The 19,668-nt window shown below is 42.4% G+C and overlaps 1 protein-coding gene across 3 annotated transcripts in view; it reads right to left on the bottom strand.

Moving 5' to 3' along the window:
• Rnf130 (ring finger protein 130) overlaps nt 1-19,668 on the bottom strand; it is a 109,726-nt gene that overhangs the window by 30,809 nt on the left and 59,249 nt on the right. For all 3 annotated transcript variants that reach the window (XM_028855006.2, XM_028855008.2, XM_028855007.2), the window contains exons 4-5: nt 9,538-9,609; nt 8,052-8,134 (exon numbers count right to left, since the gene is read on the bottom strand). In XM_028855006.2, the coding sequence (XP_028710839.1) occupies nt 8,052-8,134; nt 9,538-9,609 (155 nt within the window). The remainder of the gene's footprint in view (nt 1-8,051; nt 8,135-9,537; nt 9,610-19,668) is intronic.

Raw genomic sequence — 19,668 nt, 5'->3', positions numbered from 1 at the left:
TCACAGATATTAAGTCGTAGTTAAATGAAGAGTTTCTGGATAAGTGTTAGTTTTATGGAACTCAACTTAGGTTGAATATTGGTACAAGTCACAGGGAAGTTAGAACTGTTTTGGAAAGGTGAACTGTATCTGATAATGAGATCATCAGTTGTGGCTGAAATGTTAAAGGGCTGAGGATGGGGGACAATGACATCCTCTCCTACTTATGTGAACACAAAGTCACATCCTCCTGACTTTCACTCAGGGAGCGTCTGTATTCTTGGAATAGAAACTTGTTCTCATGGGAAGTCTGGAGAAAGACTTTGGAGGATAGGTAAAGGTCATGCCCAAACTCTGGCACCCTTGCACAGAACTTGATGAAGCTGCAACCCACCATGGGGAGCCTGGAGTGCTGGGCTGACGCAAAGGGGCATCACTAGATATCTGGGCAGTTTTAGAAGAAATGTTGCAATCTGAGTTTGGGATAAAAGACAATTTAAGAGATAAAAAAAACAAAACAATTTTTCAGAGAGCTTTGCCTTCTAATCATTGTACAGCTTCAACTACAGAGATCCTGTGCTAATTGGATAAAAAGAAAAAAAACAATTAAGAGATACCAAATTGGGCCATCATATACCTTTAAAACCTTGATTGTTAATTTATAATTTAAAGCCGGGCGGCGGTGGTGCACACCTTTAATCCCAGCACTCAGGAGGCAGAGCTAGGTGGATCTCTGTGAGTTCGAGGCCAGCCTGATCTACAGAGCGAGATCCAGGACAGGAACCAAAACCACACAGAGAAACTCTGTCTCGAAAAACAAACAAACAAAAATTATAATTTAATATTTTGGTTACTATTTGAAAATGCAGTTTTGATTTTAAAAGATGGTTTAGAAAACTTTTTACTGAGTTGACAATTTCAGCCAATAATATATACTATTCCACTTGAGGGCCTTATAACCCATTTCTTTGGAGATCAGAATCAAGATCTTGAAGTCTTGATTTATCAATCTAGTCTGAAACTTTCAGATAGGGTGTTCTCATTCCTGAGTACCTTTCTTTAGGGGCTTTATAGGCTGGAAAGCTATCAATCCATAGAGAGGCTGATATTTATAGAATACAAGGTATTATGTCTGCCTCTCACTACTTACTAAGGACATAAGAGAGTGCTCCAGAGAAGGATGAGGGGCTTCTGAGGACTCAACCCTTACTGAGGGTCATCTGCAGCTACTGTTCAGAATCACTCAACTGTGCCAAGGTGGGCTGCAGTGGAACATAGAACAGAACAAGCTGCTGTTGTTGCTGTTTCTTTTTTTTTTTTTTTTTTTCGAGACAGGGTTTCTCTGTGTAGTTTGGCTTTTCTGAACTCATTTGTAGTCCAGGTTGGCTCGAACTCACAGATCCGCCTGCCTCTGCCTTCCGAGTGCTTGGATTAAAGGCGTGCGCCACCACCGCCCGGCTGTTGCTGTTTCTTTTTAAAAACATTATTATTTGTGGGTATGCATGCATACGCTCACAATGTGGTAGTCACAGGAAAACTTGAAGGAGTCAGTTCTTTCCTACAACCACGTGAATTCCAGGGATTAAACTCAGGTCATCAGACTTGGTGGTAAGTGCCTTTATACATTAGGCTATCTCTCTAGCCCAGAACAATACTTCTTAACCTCTGTGGGGCATGCAAAGGTCCCTTTAAATCTCATCTAAACTGTAGAATCTGAACTACGATTATCTAATTTGCATACATCTGGGAGCAGTTGATAGATGTCTGGGGGGGCTTAGCTGCTGCCAGGACAGAGTGGGACAGTTGAGGTGTTCTGGCCATCGGATAGATGATGGGATTTGGCTGGCTGTCAGAGCAGAAGAGATCATGTTATCTCCAAAAGGGCTGCTTTGGTTCAGGAGTGAGAGGTATGAAGGTGATGTGGTAGCTGAATCTTAACCACAGACGGTAGAAACCCTAGTGTAAGTAAGCAGCAGCTATCTTTAATGGATAAGGATTTGGCTCTGGCCTGTCCCGGGCACTGTTTTTGCTTTTCCTATTATTACTTAAATTACTGGCTACTCAGAAAAGAACAAAATGGTGTACCTCCCTTACTTAACCCCCCCACCCCCCACCTATGGTGACATGGTCTCATGTATTTCAGATCAGCCTCAAACTTGAGGAGCATCTTCAATCTCTAATCTTGCCCTCACATCCCAAATAATGGGATAACAGGTCCACATGACCATACCCATTTTTGTCATGCTGTGAAGTTTTCATGCACTGAGTTTAAGGGTTTACAACTCGCCTGTTTCTTTGACCTTAAATAAGCCATAAGTGGATTTTTCTTATGGTGGAATTCTTAAGTACTTATTTTCTTATAGATGTGGTGACCTAGAAGAAAAACTGTCCTATTACATTAGACAATATGTGTGGCTATAGAAGACAATAAAGACTAACTGGTTATCTGAAGACCAGTAAGAATCTTCTTCCTTAGTTAACTTAGAACCTCAAAGAATTCTTCTCTTTAAAAACACATGTTCTTTTCAGCTATCACCTGCACCCCACACAACTACTCCAACTCTCTTTCCACAACCCAGAGCTGATCTTTTCCGATCTCTGCCAGTTCAGCGTCTGTGCATCTGACTCCAGACCTTCTATCTCTAACTCCCACAGCTTCTCCGGATCAAACATCCACCAGCCTCGAACAATCCTGCACTCTCCTTCCTGGCCGCCTTTGTGAACAAATGCTCGGGCTTGCAGCTGTCCATTTTTTTTTTTTTAACCTACTTTCTCCATTTTCCTGTGATCACTTCCTCAGCTTACTGCCCACCATACCCACCATGTCCTTCCTCTTGTTTCTGGCTAAGCTTTGCTACTAAGCATCTGGATCCTTGGCCCACCACTATTCCTGCCTCTCAGCTGTCTGCCTTGAAGGACCATGGGTAGGAGAGTGGAGAAGACAGGCTGGATTACCTCACAGTGCCGACTGAAGCACATGAAAACCATACCTGGAATATTCTGAGAAGCACTGAGGGTCGAGAGAGGAAAGCTTTGCTAAACAGGCAAAGTGACCTTAATGTTCCACACAACACCCCAATAAATGGCAGCACTTTTGAAACAAGCCTTAGGCACTAGCACATCCATCACAGTGCCCTCTCATCAGCCAGAGAGTGCACCACAGGGGCCAGACCTTGAAAAGCAGTTCTTCCTCACTGTACTGAAAGAAGACTCTTGTAATGAAAATACACACAGCAGCAGAGAAGGGCTAAGCGGTGGACCGGGATGCGCAGAGAACAGCAGAGCCATGATCAGAGCTTCCACCGTGTCCTTTACCTCTGTAAGAAATGCTGTGAGACACACAATGGGAATGCATAGACTACGGAAGAGACAAAGCCTGCAACACTGAAGTGCTTCTTCTGCTGGGGGGGGGGGGCCGCAGAAAGAGAGAGGTCAAAAGCAGCGGGGCTGAGGGGAGGGCAGCATCTACACTGGAGGTGAGTCATTTTCACAACTCACAGCCCTTGGGTGCCCTGTTAAGGACCTGGCAGACATGAAAGGACCCAGGATTATTAAAGGTCAGAGACAAGAACTCCTTCCCCAGCCAGGCTTGGCAGATGCTGTTTAAGCTGATCTCCCTCTGAGGTGGAGGTGACTGCAGCAACTCCCCAGTCAGCCAGCAGCCAGCTTCCTGACCTGTTTTAGCTCCGGCTGGCATCTTCATGCTGCGGTACTCTCCTGCTCAGTATTTTTACCTACTAAAATTTTGTGGCTAACCTTTAAATAAGGCGGCTGTTTCTCAGTTTTGGAGCCATGATGGCTAACATCCAAAAGGTGATCAACTGTAATCAACTGACACAAGCAGGAGGTCCCCCCAAAGCAATGCCAACTGCCATCTGTCCACAATAAATCAGTGCAACAGAGGACAAAAAGAAAAGGTCATGTGACAAGGCAATTCACCAGAGGTTTGATACTACAGAAAAAGGTTTGGTTCAGAATAGGCTTGTTAAAAATGAAGGACAGACAGACATAGACATCTGGCTGTCTTCCGACTGAGGAGAGACAGCAAATAAAGATTCTACCAAAAGCTAGCTGCACGGTCGTATGGGTAAGGGACAGATTTAAAACAAACTGGAGTCTCAAAGGCTTGAGTATGATTAAATACTGAGGAGCAAAGACAGACAGAACAAAGCCAAGGGAACAGACAGTCAATAGATCAAGGTCCCCTAGAAAGGGAAAGAGCTGGCAGGCAAAGACCTAGGCAGAAATAGCAGCACCAGACCAGGGCTGAGCTGCCTCCTCCATGCTAGGAGGTGCCAAGGAGGGCATAGAGGCAGACATGCTGGAGGCCTGGTGATAGAAAGCTCAGGGAAATCCAACAACTGTTCTCTCTATGAAGTTGATTACTGTCAAGTTCACTTGGCTGAGAGTGAGAGCAACGGGTTTAGGGAAGTGTTTAAAGAGACACTGCTGTGGTAAACAGGGAGGGCCAACAAGGATAGGAAAGAGGCTCTGGTTAGCACGTGGCATCCAGCCGGGGTGGAACTGTCTAGTCTGTTCAAAGACCAGGTGAAGACAGTGAGGGGCAAAAGTGCTGAGTCATGAGATGGAGAAACCCAGGGAAGGCTCAAGGTCAAAGAACACACAGATAGAAGGAAGGAGGGTGTTCCAGGGGGAAAGACACCAAACAGAGACACCAGGGGAAACTTCCACAGGTACTAGAAAGTCACTGAAGCTCGGAGAAGACTTGGGGTCAGAAGAACTTGCTGGGTCAACCTCTTCTAGGTCAGTGATTCTCATCTGGAGACATTCTGAGTTATCAAGACTGTGTGGTATAGGTACTTTTGGGGAGTAGTGGACAGAGGCTAAAGACAATGCTAAATGTCCTATGATGTTCAGGACAGCTTCCATCACCTTCTCCTTTAAACAAAGACTCATCTGACTGAAATGTCAGCAGTGCCAAGGCTGAGAAACCTTGTAGAGGTCAAAGGTTGTCACAAAAAGTTGCTCAATGGGACAAGTTAATTTTTACTGCACCTGAGGACGGCACTGTTGTTGAGGTGAGGGACAACATGCTCTGAGCAGACCAAACACTACAGTTTAGAGAGAAGTCTTTAGAGACTTGAGAGAGCAGCTGGCTGCAAAGCACCATGGAGAACAGACACAGCCTGTGCAGCACATCTAGCATTAAGGACGGATGGACAGACAGACAGTGGAGGGGATAGTGCTGCACCAGAGTGCCAAGAAATCCTGCAAGTTTGACCAAACTGGTACTTTTTTAAAGCAGTTCACCAACACAAAGGCTAAGCAGCAGCTGTCTTGTGTCAGCTGCAGAAAGTTAAGGTCCCACAAGGCTGTGGACCTCAGTGGAGAGTGTGACTCTGTAGTATCAGAATCACTCAGGGACTTACTAAAATAAAGATGTGTGGGCGGGGATCCACTTAGGATCTTTATTAAGTCCCTCACTGATCTGACAGGGAGTCGGGTTGAGAAAGCCCTGAGTTAAACTGGGGTGAGGGAGGAAGAGAGGGAGGGGGAGGGGGAGAGAAAGAGGGAGGGAGAAGAGGTAGGTAGGTAGGTAGGTAGGTAGGTAGGTAGGTAGGTATGGAGAGCGCACTCAGAATGAACCTGAAAAACCAAGGCTTTAGGGATGGCAAGAATGAGAGCAAGCAGCTCAGAGTCCTCTATTTTAGGATCAGACTCTCTTGAGGAAGACACTTTCATTTTAATAACAACAGTGAATGACTTTTTCCTTTCTACTTTAGGTACCAGCTGGGTCCAGGGGATCCTGTGCAGGGACAGGAAGACAAGACAGTTAACTCTTAGCTTCCTCCTGGGCAAAGCAGGCATTGCTGGCTCTGCTTTCTAATGTACTCCACCAATCCTTCTGACTCACTTCATAAATGCATTTCCTCCAGCCTCACTCACACATTTAGAATTTAAATAATGGAATGAAGAAAAATGGTCAGTACCTCATTTTCTACATGGTTGCTTACCCTGAGATGGGTAAGATATTCCTTTACATAACCTAGAATTGGAATGCTTATTCCAGAATCTTGGATTTCTATTTCTGTATATAGCACTCTTCTGGAGATCCAGGATTAAAAATTTAAAACAAAAACAAAAAAGTAATCTATTTTGTGTGTATTTCCTAGGCACAAAATGTTACTTTCTGAGTAAGTAAAATAGGACTGGTAGCTTCATGGAGACACAACTGCCTATAAATATTTTATTCAGTCACAAGTTCACAAGGTCATGTGAGTATCTTCATGAGATTAAGAGAAGAAAGTAGAAATCTTTGGTTTTCGGTTTCTTAGTAAGTGACTTTGCATTTTATACACAGAACAGGATATCTTGGTGTTCCACATTCCCTAGCTTGGCATAGAACCATAGTAGAAATCAACATGCTTATAAAGGAAATTTGCATAGCCCAGCCTGGTAGTGCAGGCCTGTAATCTCAGCTACCTGGGGAGTTGAAACATGAGATTGTCAAGTTGAAGGTCAGTCTGGGCTACAGAATGAGTTCACAGTCAGTCTGGGAAACTTAATGAGATCCTGTCTCAAAGTAAAAAGAATGGTGGAGATACACCGCAGAAGAGAGGCAAGGACAGAGAGGGAGGAAGAGACAGAGAGGGAGGATGCTAGCTAGAGATCTTATGTAAAGAATGATGACTGGTGAAGTCAGACCCCTTTACTGGATCTGCCTTATTTTCAAACCTGGAATCCATTGCTGGCTTTACTATCTTTCACTGGACAATGGTGCTACGGTTTGGGTATAGTCTGAGTGTCCCTCCCAGAGTCCACTATGGTGAAAACTTTGGTCATCAGGAGGGTCCAGTTGGTAGGGGGCAGAACTTCTGGAGAATGGGACCTAGTGGAGGTCCTAAGCTACTGGTGGTGAGAAGTATTTCCTCTGGGACTCTTCTGGTGGTGCTTGTGAGGCTGTTACAGAAGCAGCACGTGGGGCTGGCCTGTCCTCTTGCTTCTACACGGACACTCCCACTACGTATGCTGCCCTCTACCGTGCTCACCAGAGGCTAACCCACAGGGCCCACTGGATCTGCACAGAGAACTTCCAAGACTCTGTAAACCAACCCCTTTCTCCAGCAGCTGTGTCAGACCCTTTGCTTGCCACAGAATGGAAGACAAACCAGTATAATAAGAGAGAGGCACCCTCTTTGGATTGTTGGGAGGACCAGAGAAACAGTATGTAACCTGCACAGAGCAGTGTACTGTCTCAGAGCAGCTACAAAGCAAACAGTCCTCCCATTGTGCCTAACTCAGGTCCTTACCACAGTGGAATCCAGAGCCAGGTAGATCAGGTGGAGGGCTCATGGGAGGGCTTGGTAATGAACTCTAACTGGAGATGGAATGAAACAAGAAGTGTTTTGTGTTTTCTTTTTTGTCTGTACTAGGGATCAAACACACAACTTGGTACATGCTAGGCAAGTGCTCTACCGCTGAGCTAACAGCTTAGCCCAGGAGGGGCACTGAATATAAATTCTTAGGTTATGATTTAGGTGTTGTCATCTGTTTGTTTGTTTGTTTCTTTTCTTTTTTAAAGGTTTATTTATTATGTATACAGTATTCTGCTTGCACATATCCCTACAAGCCAGAAGAGGGCACCAGATCTCACTATAGATGGTTGTGAGCCACCATGTGGTTGCTGGGAATTGAACTCAGGACCTCTGCAAGAGCAGCCAGTGCTCTTAACCACTGAGCCATCTCTCCAGCCTGTTTGTTTCTTTTTCTTTTTCTTTTTAAATAGGGTTTCTCTCTATATCCCTGGCTGTCCTGGAACTCGCTTTGTAGACCAGGCTGGCTTCAAACTGAGAGATCCACCTGCTTCTGCCTCCCAAGTGCTGGGATTAAAGGCGGGCACCTGTCACATGTTTCTTATACACATATGCAAACAATTCTTGGGAGAGACACTGGCCAGAGTCAACCATGCCTCCCACTGCCAGCATTTGGGCCTCAGCCTGTCAGGAGAGCTACTGGTCAGGTGGCTTACAGGAGCAAGCAGATACTCACTCTGGAAGGGAGACACACAAGACATTAATACCACTCCTTTCAAACAAAGAACTCTGACGTACTTGCAGGGGAGAACCCGAACAACATCATTCTGCTTATAGCTCTCTATGCAGACTGCACAGTGATCGAAGTCTGGGTCTGTCTCCTGAAACAAGAAGCACAGAGCTAAGCGTGTGCACACAAGAGCTACAACTCAGCTAAGACAATTACGGCAAGCAGATGGCCACCGACGGAAAGGAATGAAAAACAGTAACTTTTCATTTGCTTAAGTAGGTTGACCCAAATTACACGAGACAATCATACAATCCATACTAATTCTATTTATGATATCTTCGAATAAGTCAGAGCTCTATGTTTTCAACAATTCACAGCAGATCACCTTAGATTATCATGTGTCTACCCCAATTCCTTTATTACCACCTAGTCTCAATAGGCTTCACTGTTAAAATCTAAAATACTGAGAGCCTCAGCAAGAGGCTCATGCAGCCAATCAGTTCCTAAAACACAGCTACAAATAATGGGGAGTGATGAGTAGACTCCTCTGTTCTAGTCCTAACTCACAGACTCAGGGCAGTTACTGGGTTAACTCAATATTGAGTATTTATGAGGAATCAGGAAAGACCAACCAGTTGTTTGGTCTCCAGGTTAATTGACTTCCTTCATCCTCTGAGCTGAGGAGGGTTCCCTAGAGTTGTCTTAAAGCAAAGTATGCCAATAGCCTAAGCCATTAGGTTGGCTTAGGTTGGCAGGTGCGGGGGTTATAAAAAGTGTGCTAGCTTTCATCATTTAAGGAAAGATTATTTAGTACTGGGGTGGAGTAGAGGACCATAGGTAGATGTATGAAATCCAAGGATTTTCTAATTAATAGCAGCTGGCCAAGCCAAGAAAGCATTTGTTCCAGGAACTGGTCTAGGGTTGAGTGCAGCTGTCTTGATGTAGCCTCTATTTCCTGCACGTGCCCTTTCCTTCCTCAGTGTGTGCGCAGTGACACCCAGTGAGAATGTCTCTACTTCTGCAGCTGTGCTGAGGGCAACTCACCCCAGTATTCACAGGCAGAGGAATAAAAATGGTGAAAGAAAAAAATGTGGCAAAACACAGAAAATAGAGACCACATAAAATCCTCCTTCCAGAGCTCTCTGCTAAAATATTAGCACTGGGTGTGGGGTGCCAACAGTCTTGGTTTTTACCTTTTGAGATTTCTTTTCTTTATTTTTTTAATTCTGGTTAAGTTTGAATATGCTGATGTAGAAGCTGGCAAAAAGATGCTACTGGCACTTGAGCTCTACATAGGGATTTTGATGAAAAGTTTCAACTCTGCCATTTGTCGTTGTCTCTTTGACTTGGCCCCCTTCGGGCCCAACACTAACAAACTAGAAAGGAAGATCTTCAGGTAGGTCCTAACTGAGAAGAAACAAAAGCCCAAACAGACGTGGCAGTCCTAAGAAATACACCTGACGTGCAGCAAAGCTGGAGACTAGCTGCAGGCTTTCCAGACAGACAAAGCATGAGCAAGCAGCCTTCAAAGAGGAAAGTAATTCATTACTGTACCTTATCGCCCTTTTTCACCGTTCTAGTTGTCAATTTACTGATGGCTTTCTTGGCTGCGTCTCCAAGACGACGCTAAGAAAACAAAAAATAAAGACATTAAATGGAAGATTTCTGAAAAATGGTCCTCATTTTAGTATGTGATGCTGAAGTCAGCACATGATCTCTATTTTAAATAATTAAAGATATCATGTCTCTATAATCCTAGACCACTTCTGTCATATTATGTAAGTGGATTCTGGAAAAGTAATACAAGTGAAAAACCTGGCAGTTATACCACAGATTCTTCACTCTAGTTCAATCCAAAGTGTGTTTGGTGAGAAAACTATGCGTCCCAGTCACTTCTGTTTCTGTGTACTGTGTGATGCCATGCTATCAGTGCTGCTACATCCTCTAGAGTCCCACTCTTGCCCCGAGAGCTTTCCCAGTGTGCTCTATGAATAAGGACTGTTAGGGATATGAACTTAGCAAAAAGAACCTCCAAAGCCTCCACTAAGTTCTCATTACAGCACTGGGAACAGACATAGCAACAAGTCTACTCCGGGTTCAGCTCACACTATTCTCTGTGATCTCAGGTGTTTGCTTGTTTGTTTGTCCTCACACTGTAAGGCTAAGTTTAACTCAGGTAATTTCTAAAATTGTACTTATCCAACATTGCCAGTCACAAACAGCAGTGCTGGACACCAACAACCCAAAGATGACCTGGCGGTGAACCTGCAGCCTTAAGGAGCCACCTGAATTTAGGAAATGACCAAAAACTACATTGCATGTGGTGATGGGGGATGGAATAGGGAAGAATGCCAGGGAAGGCTTTGAGGAAGTGATGCCAGAGCTAAGACTTGGGAAACTAAGCAAGGAGGGCCTAGTAAGGAACCAGGGACAGCATGGGATTCTGGACAGAAGACTCAGAATGCTTTTTGAGTCTGAGTTCACAACGGGATAATAGACGCAAACTGAGATTGTCTCAGGCAGCACTCTAAATACAATTCGATTTTAAACTGAGCAGTGGCAGATAAAAAAGCCGAAGGAATGGGGAGGGGAAAAACCAAGGGAGACCTCCTCACACTGTAAGGCTGTAAGGCCTTTAAAAGGAAATAAAAACAGGAGAGCATTATGGGAAAATTAAAAATCAAAATAAAATAAGTTATTGAACACCTGTGTATCTATCACCCAGCTTTAACTATCAATATTTTGCTTGTAATCTCATCTAACAATCCCCCTGTATTGTAAGTCTTCCGACTTGTCACTTCATCCAGTCTTCATTTGCCATCTCTGACAGGGGCTTTTGATTGATGGTACTGTTCTACTTAGTAAATGCTCTTAATTGCTAAACCATCATCTGGAGGCCCCTGAATGTCTTTTGGTAGTTAGCTTGTATGAATCAACATGTAAAGTCTAAATATTATTTAGTTGCTATGTTTCTCAAGTTTCTTTTAGCCTGAGTCCCATCTACAGTACTTGAAAACAAACAAACAACCAGCCTTATAGTGATATAATGGACTTAAAGTTCATACATTTAAGGGGTACATGTGATAGTCACTTAAAAACATGTTAAAACCCTGTGGCTAGAGCTCACTTTATTTTCATGCACTGTGTTAGAGGTATCATTTTAATTTTTGGTTGTGAGCCTACCCTTTAGTGGCTGAGCCATCTCTCCAGCCCGTCATTCTAATTTTGATGGACTGTTTCATTCAGTTCAAATGGTTTACATTTTCTCTTTTGATTTTCCTAAGACCATGGGTTAATTTTTACATATTTGGGGGTTCCTGAGATTTTTCTGCTATTGATTTATTTAATTTCAAGTGGTCAGTGGACAAATTATATTTTGTGTAAATTTACCTCCGTTGTTCTATGGCCTAGAATGTACTTCAATAGAATATATAGTCTGTTTTGTTGGATGGAGTTCTCTACAAATATTAACCAGGCTAAATCAGCTGGCCATGTAAGTCTTTTCTACACTAGCTGCTCTCTGGCTGTCTATCCTTCAGTGACTGAGAAGGCAGGCCAGCAGTTCTCACCTCCTGTTTTTAAAGCTTTGTTACTAAGCATTCAAGACTGATGTCTTCTTGTTTAAGTGACTGCTTTAGTAAGAATAACTTCGGGGTTGGGGATTTAGCTCAGTGGTAGAGCGCTTGCCTAGCAAGCACAAGGCCCTAGGTTCAGTCCTCAGCTCCAGAAAAAAAAAAAAAAAAAAAAGAATAACTTCAAGCCAGGTGGTGGCGCACGCCTTTAATCCCAGCACTCGGGAGGCAAAGGCAGGTGGATCTCTGTAAATTCAAGGCCAGCCTGGTCTACAGATCAAGTTCCAGGTCAGAGCTAGAGCTATTACACAGAAAAACCCTGTCTCGAAAAACAGAAACAAAACAAAAAAGAATAACTTCAAGCTGGGTGGTGTTGGTGGTGGTGGTATAGGCCTTTAATCCCAGCACTTGGAAGACAGAGACAGGCGGATCTCTGTGAGTTCGAGGCCAGCTTGGTCTACAGAGCTAGTTTCAGGACAGCTAGGGCTGTTACACATAAACAAACAAACAAACAAACAAACCCCAAACAAACAAACAAACAAACAAAACCCAACTTCAATCCCCAGTGACAGCTGTGCTCTGAAATTTACTCTGGCATTAATGTAACCACTTAAAAATTTGTTTTAATTTGTGTTACAAAGGTATGGCTTGTTCCAGTCTTTTTACCTATGTGCATTAACACTTATTATACATGCACCATGCTCCTGAAATATCTTAGTCTTATGCATATATATTATATATACTATATTATTATATATAATAATATACATACATATACATACACACATATATATTTGGTTTTTCAAGACAGTGTTTCTCTGTGTAATAGCTCTAGCTCTGTCCTGAAACTCAATCTGTAGACCAGGCTGGCCTCGAACTCACAGAGATCCACCTGCCTCTGTCTCCCAAGTGCTGGGATTAAAAGTGTGCACCACCACCGTCCAGCTTTTCAGATTTTTTAAAAATTAAAAATTGTGGTTAACAGGCATGAGCATGAAATTTACAATCTTAAGTACTTTTAAAGTATGTGGCTCAGTAAATTAAGTATATTTGTGGCAGTGCATCCAAACTCACTCATACAGCTCTTGGTAATTACTATTATGATTCTGAGTATTCTAGGTAGCTTATAGAAAAGGAATCACACAGTATTTGTGACCAGTGTGTTGTCCAAGGTTCACTGCTGTGGTAGCACGCCTCAGAATCCCCTTCCTTTCTGAAGTGAGTGACATCCGCCTGTATGTATCTGTAAATTTTCTTGACAAGGCTCTCGCTATGTACCCCTATGCTGGTATCCCATTTGACAACCGCTGCCTAAGCTTAGCAAGTGCTGGATTTATAGGCATGTGCCATTATGCCCAGTTCATATCACATTTTATTCAACCATTCATGTGCAGATAAACTCTGGAACTGCCTCTACTTTTTAACTAATGTGGATTATGATGCTACAAATATATCGAAGTTCCTGCTAATGTCTATCATTTTTAGAAATTGTCACATTGTGTTTCTATAGTGGACACATCAATTTATCTATTGGCAATGTACTACAGTTACATTCCTTGTATCCATGCCAGTAGCTGTTATTTTCTGTTTTTATAACTCTCTCTCTCTCTCTCTCTCTCTCTCTTCTCTCTCTCTCTCTCTCTCTCTCTCAGCATCCTGATATGAAGAACAACATGGCTTTCATTTGTATTTTCCTAATTAGATGGCTGAGCATTTTTTAAATCTGCCTACTGGCTATTTCATATTCACTTTGGAGAAGTTTGTATTCGTGTCTTTTGCCTGTTTTTTAAATCATTTTTTTTTTGTTAATGAAATGTAGGAGGAGATCTTTATATAGTCTGTGTTTTAATCCTTTATAAAATCTACAAGTTACAATTCCATTACAGTTCATGGATGCCTTTCTAATCTGTTGGCTGTATCCTTGCTTTTGATATAATCTAGAATTATCAATTTTTACTTTTGTTATACTCCAAAAGAAATGTACTACTACAAAAAGTTTCTTTGGAGCTGGAGATGGCTCAGCAGTTAAGAGTCCTTGTTGCTCTTACAGAAGACCTGTTTAGTTCCCAGCACTGACATACAAGTTCATAGTCATCAGTAACCCTGGTTCCAGGGTATCCAATGCCCTTGCCTTCTTCAGACTTCTGAGGGCACTAAGCACACATGTGGTGCATATACATACATACAGGCATATATACAAACACTGCCATACATAAAATAAAAATCGATCAATCTGTAAAAAAATTCCTTGAAGTGAAATAGTGTCTCCTTGACACGACAGGACTAACACTCGTGAGTTCACAGGCGCTCTGGTTGTTGGTACAAGTTCAAGCCAGTCAATATTCTAGCATATGTTGTGGGATCATCTTTTGTATACTGTGAAGATGTGTCACTCTGATTAGTTTAATAAAAAGCTGAATGGCCAATAGCTAGACAGGATTTCCAGGCACAGCGGATGCTGGGAAAAAAGACGGAGATGCCAGGAGACACTGAGCCAACAGGACGGACAATACAGAGATGAGGTAATAAAGCCACAGGCAGGAAGTAAATGAATAGAAATGGGTTAATTTAAGTTATAAGAACTAGTTAGAAATAAACCTAAACTATCAGCCAAGCTTTCATAATTATTAGTAAATCTCCATGTCATTGTTGGAGCTTCAATGGTCTCACGAAAAATCCGCCTACAAGCCTGGGGAGGGGAAGGGTTCACGAGGCCCATTCCTAGCTGAGGAGGTACTGACAAGCTGATGGCTTCTGGGGGAGGGAGAGTCAGATTTCGTAAGGATGTGGTCTCTGGATGGCTCCACATCCAGCACAGACTGGATACAGGGTTCTTTAAAGAGGACAGGAAGCTGGAAGTTGGTGGGCGGATCCGGAGGAATGAGCAGGTGACTGGGATCTGAATAAAAGCACCACATTAACACAGATTCTCTGACGGTGACTTGTCACTGCACTTGTACCACCGTCTCAAACAGTTACTGGTTTACCTTTTAAAAAATTCTTACTTATTCATTTGTGTTTTCCAGGCGGACCTGGCCTCAAACCTCCGGACACAAAGCAATCCTCCTGCCTCAGCCTCCTGAGTAGCTCGACTACAAATATATGCCATCACACCACCTCCCATTTATTCTAGCAATTAAAACATGTAAAACACGTGATTCTAAACTCAAAACCATGACATGAAGTACAGGAAGTTTAACTTCCAGTTTCTTTCATCCCATTTCCTTTCCTCCCCAAATAATAATTGCTGTTTCATCCTTACATTGTTTCAATAAACATATATGTGTTAAGTATACATACATATAGATACATATGCTTTATATAGCCATATATATGAATGCAATTTCATAGCCTTCCTCTACTTACAAGTGCATATCTTGCTTTTCCCTGAATAATACACCCTAGAGATGGCTTCACAGAAGCACACAGAGACTGTCAGCACTCTCTTCACATTTACAGCTATAGATGACTCCAAGCACTCAAGCTGGCTGTGTAGAGCAATACTTTAGCAACCAGATATCTACTGGTGGACATTTGATAATTTCAAGTCTTGCTCTCATAAACAACACTAAAATGAACAGACTAGCACAGCTACTATCTGTTGTTGTTATTGTTTGTTTGTTCTTCAAGACAGGGTTTCCATGTGTAGTCCTATCCTGGAACTTGCTCCATAGACCAGGCTAGCCTCGAACTCATGAGATCCACCAGCCTTTGCCTCCCAAGTGCTGGGATTAAAGGGTGAGCCACCAACACCTGGTACTGCTACTATTTTTATCTGTAAATTTATCATCAGGCTAGACTACTAGTCTGATGTGAGGTTAAGACAAAGGATAATCGCTTATATAATTGTGCTAGGTGTCATAAATTGCCTCCTAAGAACTGTTATCAACCTACAAGAGTATCTGTTTTCTCTACAACCTTGCCAAGAAAGCATGTCATCAAATTTTAGAATTCTTTGGCAAATGGAACAATAAGAAATGCTATTTCAATATGGTCTTATCATATATCTAACCTATGAAGGAGGTTGAGTATTTAACATTTTCAAGATTATATACAGTTCATTTTAAGGGCTCTCTATTCATTTTACTTCTCATTTATGTAATCTGTGTGTGGCACATACGTATGTACAGATGTGCTTGTCTATGTATGTATGTGTGGAGGTCAGAGGATGACATTGTGCATCTTTCCTCTTGCTGTCCACCTTGAGACAAGGCCTTGTAGCATGAATCTTTAACAGTTCTTATTAATAAGATCAAACCCGGGGCCAGTTATTGGAGTGAACACTGGAAGATCAGAGAGACAGAACAAGCCACAGCTAACCTCACCTGGCCAACTTCTCAGCTGGTCCTATTTTCTCAGACTGGAAGCTTCTGTGTCCTCATCCCAATGGCTCTCAGCTGAACTGCTGCTCGAAAGCCTGAAGCTTAACTAGCTAAAAGCTTCTAGTTTCTGGTCCTCATGCCTTATATATCTTTCTGCTTTCTACCACCACTGCCTGGGATTAAAGGCGTGAGTCACCATGCTTGGCTGTATCCTTGAACACATGGATTTCCGCCTCTGGAATGCTGGGATTAAAAGCGTGTGCTACCACTGCCTATCCTCTATGTTTAATATTGTGGCTTTTCTGTTCTCTGACCCCAGGTAAGTTTATTAGGATACACAATATTTTGGGGAACACAATACCACCACAAGGCCTCTCACTGAACCTGGGCCTCACCATTCTGGCTAGGCTTGCTGGCCACTGTGCACTTGGGATCTGCCTGTCTCTGATCCATGTTTGGGTTACCGGGGTACAGGGGCTCACCCCTGGCTTTCATGTGGGTGCTGGGATGCAAGCTCCAGTCTTCTTGCTTATACAGCAAAAACTCTAACTGCTGAGCCACTTCTGTACTGGAATGCAAAGTATCAAACATGGTTTAAATTGGTAGGACAACTTCAAACAACTCATACTGCTTAACTTATTAAAACATTTATTTATTTATTGTGTGAGTGTGTGTGTGTGTGTGTGTGTGTGTGTGTGTGTGTGTGTGTGTGTATACATGTGCATGTGCTCACTCATCATGGCACACATGTGGAGATCAGTCCTCTGCTCTACCATGGGGGTTGAGGGGACTGAACTCAGGCTGTCAGATTTGGTGGCAAGTGACTTCCCACTGGCCAGCCTAAACAACTCACACTAAGTTAACCGGACAAGAATTCATCCAGGATCACTGTTTTGAGGACAGGTCACTCTGATGAGGTATCGGGGCTTCCAGTCATCAGAGCTTTCCCACAGATACAGAATTAGGTCTCTATCAGCACACAGTAGGGCCTTCTCTTTGAAACACTGGTGAAATCCAGGGGCTATGAATCTCATTTCCTCTGGATTCAGACCATCCTGTCTGCATCTTTCATTTACTTTTTCATCACTACCACTTTTTTCTTTTTGTCTCCAGAGTCTGCTTTTTTCAGGAACTGTTTCCCTTGCCCTGATTGCTCCCTGACCTCTACACATCTGCTTTACTAATCTTCTGCCTTCGCTCTTCATTTTCTCCTTTAAGTCTCTCCTGTCATGAGAAAGTTTCCTTTTTTTCTTTTTATTTACTTTTAAAGAGGGGCTCATGTAGATCAGGTTGGCCTTGAACTCCTGATCTTCCTGCTTCTGTCTCCAGAATACAGTCAGTTTCTACCATCCTTGGCTGGGAAAATATTTAGCATTATTGTACCTTTAGAAAACCTTGGTTGATCCCTTACTTCTTAGAGAATAAAACCCCAAACTCCTCAGCCCGTGATTCAACTCCACTGTAGTCAATTTACCCATCTAACACTGGCTCACAGGTCTCGTTTTTCTTTCCTCCATTCTCAATGTTCTGCTACTCAGCTCTCCTTTTCTCTGTGGAAAATGATCCACTCCTTAAATTTCCCTCCAGCCTGTCTGATGGAGTCTTTCTCATTCTCTGAAATGAAATTCAGCTCAAACATCACTACGTCCTCTGTGAAGTGTCTGACTCACCAAGAGCAACATCACTGCCTCCAAACAGGAACTCTACACACAGTGCTTGGGTGACACCTGTCTGCCTTCTCAGAAGAACGGAAGCTCACTCTCTATTTGCACCAACTCAGTGTGACACATCAGTCAGGCTCTTTGTTAAATCATAAGGATTTACAATGAATGTCTTCAAAACACCCTGATCTTAAAAGCAGAAAAAAACAAAACAAAACAAAACAAAAAAAAACTTAAGCTCGTGTATAGCATTTAGAAGGTACAAAGTCTCTCTATGGAAAGTATTATTAGTTGTTTACATAAACTGATCATTAGAGTGAGACATGAAAAAGAAGGTATCTGAGTATTTGCAATATTTAAAACAAATGACAAAATACTAACTACTCTGCTCAAATTATATCCTTTCCCAATTCTTCAGAAATTGTTAATTCCTGAAGAAACATAAAAAAATTCACTCTACCATCTTAAAATGATAAAATCTTTTTTGATCATAGAATCTTTCAATGGAGAAAAATCTTTACAATATATACACTATTTCCATCTACCCCACTTTAGAAAGTGGTAAAACCTGTCATTTTCAAAGATTAACTGTATAAGTGCAAAGCATTAGTTTTCCTGATGCAGGGAAATTCAATATATATAATTTCATTTGTTTTTTTATTTTTGTTTTTGATACAAGGTTTCCCTGTGTAGTCCTGGCTGTCCTAGAACTTGCTTTGTAGACCAGCCTAGGCTCGGAGTCATAGAGCCTCTTCCTCTTGAGTGCTGGAATTAAAGGTGTACACCACCATGTCTGGCTTAATTCAGTGTATTTCCATACCAGGCATGCGATGCATTCTTGATTTGATACTTATCTAAGGCAAAATTGGGCAATAAAAGGTTATTTCTGTAACCATGAGGTATTTACAAAACCAAGAATACTGTATGTGCATATTAAAGCAAGAAGTATTAAAGTACTTACAAGTTTAAATACTTTATAATTTATATGCATTTTCTAAGAAAATTTCCCAAGAAGGTATTTTAAATTTTGGAGGTTGTTAGCTTGTGAAAAAAATTTATATCTGGTTTATTCTTCACCACTAAAATAGCAATTTTATTTGACTGCTTTAGGAATCAAATTAGACTGCTTTAGGATTAAAGACTGCTATTTAATTTTGACAACTTGAGTGGATTGGGAGATGCCTAGGAAATTAGTACTGCACACCGCTGAGTGTCTATGATGCATCTCTACAGAGGATGAGGTTATCAAGGCTCTGACCTAATCAGTTGTTTAAGCACTCCACTGATGGAATGGAATCTGAACAGACTCTCTGGAGAGGGTGAGACTGTAGAAAGGAAAGCAGGGCCTAATTGGAGGAAGCAGGCCACTAGGAGTTGAAGGTATCTTTTTTTCCTCTCACATAGCCCAGGCTGGTCTCAAATTTACTATGTAGACAAGGATAACCTTGACTAGCTGCTTCTTCAGTTTCTAAGCATGTACACCACTATACCTGACCTAAAGGGTACCTTGTCCGTGCCCCGTCTCTCCTCTTTGCTTCCTGGTTGTCATGATGTGAGTAGCTTTCTCCTGCCATGCCCTTCCTCCACGTTTCTTCTTTGTCACAGGCCTAAAGGCAATGGAACCTGGTGATGACGGACTTACACCTCTGACACTGGGAAGGCAGACTCTTTCTCCTCCCTTGTGTGTATCAGTCACTCTGTCACAGTGACTAAAGGTCTAATACAAAGGTACAATATTGCTGGGCGGTGGTGGCGCACGCCTTTAATCCCAGCACTTGGGAGGCAGAGGCAGGCGGATCTCTGTGAGTTCGAGGCCAGCCTGGACTACCAAGTGAGTTCCAGGAAAGGCGCAAAGCTACACAAGAGAAACCGAAAACCTGTCTCAAAAAACCAAAAAAAAAAAAAAAGGTACAATATTAATCATGGGATTGTTTTTAAAAATTGACATCTCTCAAAAAATCTTCATGAACCCTTTCAATATAAAAGTACCAGACATCTACTTTTGGTATAAAATAACTGTCATTGAATGATTCAAAGCTCTAAGCTAGGCTTGTGAGTTCGTGGTTAAAGGTCTTTGCTGTACGAGCCTGATGACACGAGTTCAATCCCTAGAACCCAAGGTAGAGGAGA

The sequence above is a fragment of the Peromyscus leucopus genome, chromosome 8b, assembly GCF_004664715.2.
Source record: "Peromyscus leucopus breed LL Stock chromosome 8b, UCI_PerLeu_2.1, whole genome shotgun sequence".
In the NCBI taxonomy this organism is placed as follows: Eukaryota; Metazoa; Chordata; class Mammalia; order Rodentia; family Cricetidae; genus Peromyscus; species Peromyscus leucopus.
Note: the sequence above shows the minus strand (reverse complement) of the source record. Positions and strands in the feature narration are given on the sequence as shown.